General features: G+C 46.8%; 1 protein-coding gene across 1 annotated transcript in view; it reads right to left on the bottom strand.

Annotated features, from left to right (window-relative positions):
- The window catches only part of LOC147006982 (dynein axonemal heavy chain 17-like), an 11,505-nt gene extending 6,907 nt beyond the window's left edge, over positions 1-4,598 (bottom strand). The window contains exons 1-4 of the mRNA XM_085867690.1: positions 4,341-4,598; positions 3,945-4,127; positions 3,047-3,190; positions 1,567-1,792 (exon numbers count right to left, since the gene is read on the bottom strand). Of these exons, the coding sequence (XP_085723816.1) occupies positions 1,567-1,792; positions 3,047-3,190; positions 3,945-4,127; positions 4,341-4,583 (796 nt within the window). The 5' untranslated portion in view covers positions 4,584-4,598. The remainder of the gene's footprint in view (positions 1-1,566; positions 1,793-3,046; positions 3,191-3,944; positions 4,128-4,340) is intronic.
- Positions 4,599-5,000: the final 402 nt, after the last annotated feature.

Here is a 5,000-nt window from a genome sequence, read left to right as displayed (position 1 = left end):
GTGGCTTTCTCAGGTTTGGACACAAAGCGTTGAACGTTGGAGGTGTGCCATCATCACTTGGTTTCAGGTGACTTCTGTTTGTACTGGTGGCTTAACCTGCTGGTTTGGACAAATCCGTTAAGGTTGTCTGGTCACGGACTCCGTACTGCTATGTAAGATCAGTCACGGAGTCACCTCTCGCCGGACAGCATGGCTGGCCCAATAGGTACGGTGGTGGAGATGAAGGCCGCCATCGACCCGGATGTATATTATGGTAAGTAAAAAGTGTATCATCTCTCTCTCTCTCTTTCTCTCCACCCCCCCCTCTCCCTCTCTCTCCCTCTCCCTCTCTCTTCCTCCCTCTCCCTCTCTCTCTTTCTCTTTCTCTCTCTCTCTCTCACTTTCTGTGGTGACCTGCCCAAAGGCAGGTTCTTCGCTGCTGTCGAAACGTCATGGTATGGATTACACCGGAGAGTTTCATTCTCAGCAGCAGTCAGGGCAGAGATACAAATTTGGACGGAGTGGTGGTGCCATTGGCTTCTTTTTTTTGGATACAATATCGAGGCTCATAAAAGAGCTAATATGCAGAACGTACAACAAAGGGAGCAGGAGACAAGATGGGCAGGAGAGGGAAGGACAAAGCAGTCTGGAACAAAGACATGAGGATATCTGTGGAAGGGAGAGGGATGGGGCATGGTACATGGGGTAAACAAGATGGACATGACAGGGACTTTCAGGAAGGAAAACAGCGAATTTGAAGGAGGTGGGTTTGGGGTGGATTAACGGGGGAAGAAAAGATCGTGGTTTGGGGTGGGGGAAGATCAGAGATGGTGGTGAACAGCTGTTTTGAAGACTGGGAGGGAAGAGTGGGATTGAAGAGAGTGTATGGGGGAAGAGGAAATATGGGGGCGGACAGATCACAGGCGAAGCGGGGTGGGGGGGGGCAGGCCGGAGAGGGAAAAGGGGGAGGTGTGATGAGATTTGAGGTGGTGGTAAGAGAAGGTGTGATGAGATTTGAGGTGGTGGTAAGAAAAGGAGGTGTGATGAGATTTGATGTGGTGGTAAGAGGAGGACGTGTGATGAGATTTGAGGGGGTGTTTAGAGGAGGTGTAATGAGATTTGAGGGGGTGTTTAGAGGAGGTGTAATGAGATTTGAGGGGGGTGGGAAGAGGCGGAGGTGTGATAAGATTTGAGGTGGTGGGAAGAGGGGAGGCAGGTTAAAGAGGAATCAGTTTCTTCGCAAAATATGTCATGGAATCTTTGAAGTCTCTCGGACTGTTCTGTTCGACGAGTCCTCAGTTTATCGTCCCACCAGATGGACAGCACACTCATCGATGCAATCAATGCCCCGCCTGCGAAGCATCAGGTTGACCGTTTATTGTGAGGTTGGGAATTGAACTCAGCCAGTAAATGTACAATGAGGATAAGACAAAGATATTTTGTTAATTCCACTTTCGGATACCACATGATGATTTCTGGACAGTCAAGTCAGGAAATCGTGCCGAAGGCTGAATGTATCACACCAGTAGTATTGCCTGACCAGGATGCGTAAGGTTTAGGAGTGGGGTCGGAGGGTCAAGGACACACCTTCCATGAAAAGTCCATGAATATAGGCCTCGTCCTGGCGGGGACTTGTTACGTCCTCTCGGTTCTTTGTTGTCACTTCCACAGCCAAGGCCATGGAGTCAAGCGGCCACTTGTTGCGACGTGCGGTCGCCTGCATGATGGCAGTGAGGAACGATTGAGGGTTGAACAACCCACCAAGCCACACGGTATTCGGGAGGATAAAATCGGCGGTCCAGCCCTCCAGCTCCTGCCAACACGATACACGCACAAAACAAAATTATTGTATCAACTTTTATTTAAATTTATATCTGTTTGTCCGTCTGTCTGTCTGTGTGCAGACGTCAGTGTACGATCGAGGGACTACTCAATTTCATTTGAATGAGATATTTTGAACACGAATCGGAACACAAACCTGCAGCTTCGCGGTCCTTTGGCTCTGGATTTGGCAAATTGTACGGAATCTCTTTCCGATGCGCAGATGAAGGTAATTAATGTTTTCTTTTTTTGTTTTTTAAAAATCTGCCTACCTGTCCTGGCAGTCAAGATTGAAGATCATTCCGAAAAGGAAAATTCATGTTTTGGGTGACATCATAAAGGACACAAACAACAGGTACAAATAACGAGTGTGACGTGTTCAATAAGGTGGTGTAAAAGACGGTGCGTCAACAGCGGGAAACTTCCTTTTTCTACAAATTAATTATTTACTTGAAAACTGTAGAACACAAAATCTCCTTCTTGGCACTTTAAAACCCCCCTTCCGTTTGGCAGCACTCCATTGGATAAACTCGTACGTCACCTCGACCAATCACATGCACCTGTCGCTCCCTCAGTGTTGGGGTGCATCGAGATTCAGACAAAAATGGCACCTCGTCGGGGAGTACATATACATCGTGCTCGGAAACACAAACCAAGAGCTGAGAAGACCCTTCCCACGTCCTTTTCCTCAAGGCTGCGTGGGGTAAGATGTTCTCGGAACTTTCTCGCTTGCTGTGCTTTTTGTTTGTGGGCATAGTCGAGGCTCATGGAAGAGGTAGTAAAGAAAAAAATCGTCAAAGTTCTTCTTCCTCATGTTCTTTCTTGGTCTTCTGCTTGATTCCACATAAAGTGGAAGAGAAATTGAGAGCCAGATATGCTATTGTTGTTGCTGTTGTTTCGCATGCAGCCTGTGGCTGCTTGGCTTCATCATTTTATGGAGGCGTGGCTGTGCCGCTGATACAGTGCCCCCTGTGACCAGCACGCCGGTGCTCATTTCACCGACCTCAGAAGGATGACAGACTGAGTAAACCCACCTGGTGTTATTTCAACGGGACAACAGGGTATCCATCGAACTCAAGACCCTAAGATCTTAAGCCAGCCACCTTAACCGTGAGCCAAAGATGAAAAGAGAGCCTAAAAAACACAAACAAGACCAGGTGATCATGTGTCAACGTTTGATTGTTTTTTTGTTTTTTGTCCGTTTTGATCCTTCCTTCATGTAATATGTGTGTTGATGAACTCATACCCGTATGCGAAGTAGCAGGTCTGAGTACCAAACAGAAAGGCTGAACATGGAGGGATAGGCCCGACGAGTCCATGCCGCAGGCACGGCGTCAAAAAAGATGGCCGTTTCCAACTCCTCCATGTCCGTTGTGATGGTTAGTTCACCCTGAGGATGCAGAGGATGCAGATGGTTAGATCACCCTGAGGATGTTCAGAATTCAGAGGAATAAGGTCAGAGGGGACAAAACCACCATTGTTTGGTGCACCTTGGTTGCACACAGCGATGAATCTCAGTCGATAATCATTGTTACTTCACGTTTGCACATTTGTATTGTTCAACATCGTATTTCGTTATTCAATATTGTCCGTTCACGATTGGCAGACCCCTCTCAGACCAAAGCAAATTAAATGCGACCTTTTTTGGTTGACTTTGAACACTTGGGGAGGGAGGGGGGGGTGTGCCGGTTCGGTCGGCCCATTGTTCTCAAGTCATTTTCAGTGTAAATTCCTGAACTTTTGAACCCGTCCGGGATGCCAGTCCGGTTTCCTCAACACAAGGCCACAACGACCACAGATAATGATGATGATCGTGTTTTTGAAAACCCATGTGCCAGCAGGATGTGATGACGAATACTTTTGAACAAAAAAGATCAGATTCAAATTGTCCGCTTCCTTGGCGTCGAAGAAATGGGGAAAAAACATTCGATTTCTGAGATCCAAATTGGACACGTCACACTTAGTTTCGACATTCCTCCCCCCAAAAAAATCCGGAATTGCAAGATCCACGTGTTGTGGAGTTCCCTCAAATGGGACCATGGCTGCACCAACCACTGCTGCACGGATCATGGGCCTTCTTCAGGAGTCGCGAGAGATTTGTGAGCCGAGTACCGTCCGTCCTGTTCGAACGAGGGCACGTGCACCTTGAGGCCGAGTTTCACTTCTTGCAGTGACCTTCGGATCTCTCTCGTGAGCAGGTTCACGTGCTCACATTCCTGATAGGCGACGACCACGAAAGGAGTTCGCTTCTCTGCCTTGCTCATCAACTCGGCCAAGTTGAAAGGCTCGGGAAGTTTCTGCAACACTTCGTCCAGCGTGGCATTCACCTGCGCGGGACGAGGACCCAGTGTTAAGATCATGTTCGTGCTTGGAGGTGAGTGGCACATTTTCTGTGTGTGTGTGTATATTTGTGTATATATATATATATATATATATATATATATATATATATATATATATATATATATATATATATATATATATATATATATATTTTAAACAGATGTTTGGAACGACAGAACTTTAATATGGATACAAACAAACACGACATAATGGTGACCGAAGCTTTTCGTGCTGCACTCTTCAGGGTAAAAATCGCAGCAAGTGAAGGAGGAAGTGAAGGCGCGTGCTTGATACAAAGTCTTAATAAGGTAGACGCTGATTGGTTCAACCGTAATGACGTCACGGTTAATCCGAACGCCCATTGGTCGGCTCATCATCTTCACCTCGAGCTCCCATTGGCTGGAGCAGAGTTCGTCGATGATTGACGTTTGCAACCGCATCCTGGAGAGAGGGGGATGGGTTTCCCCGAAGGTCCATAACGGTTGAACCGTGATGTTCGGATTAACCGTGACGTCATTACGGATGATCCAATCGGCGTCTACCAAATTGAGACCTGCGTATAAAGCACGCGCCTTCACGTCCTCCTTCACTTGCTGCGATTTTTACCCTGAAGAGTGCAGCACGAAAAGCTTCGGTCACCATTATGTCGTGTGTGTTTGTATCCATATTTTATATATTTATAAATAACAGGCTTTTGTGAACCTTGAAGCAAATGAAGATTGTATGAGCTGGTTTGGCAATAAATTATTTGTTACTCTTTCCTAAAAAAAAAAAGAGTGAGTGCCTGCATGTGAGTGAGTGAGTGAGGTGAAAGTGTGCCTTTTCCTGTCGAGAAATATCTCCTGAACCTCCACCCT

The sequence above is a fragment of the Eptatretus burgeri genome, unplaced genomic scaffold, assembly GCF_056783735.1.
Source record: "Eptatretus burgeri isolate ZD-2024b unplaced genomic scaffold, Ebu_testis_v1 Ebu_testis_scaffold_928, whole genome shotgun sequence".
In the NCBI taxonomy this organism is placed as follows: Eukaryota; Metazoa; Chordata; class Myxini; order Myxiniformes; family Myxinidae; genus Eptatretus; species Eptatretus burgeri.
Note: the sequence above shows the minus strand (reverse complement) of the source record. Positions and strands in the feature narration are given on the sequence as shown.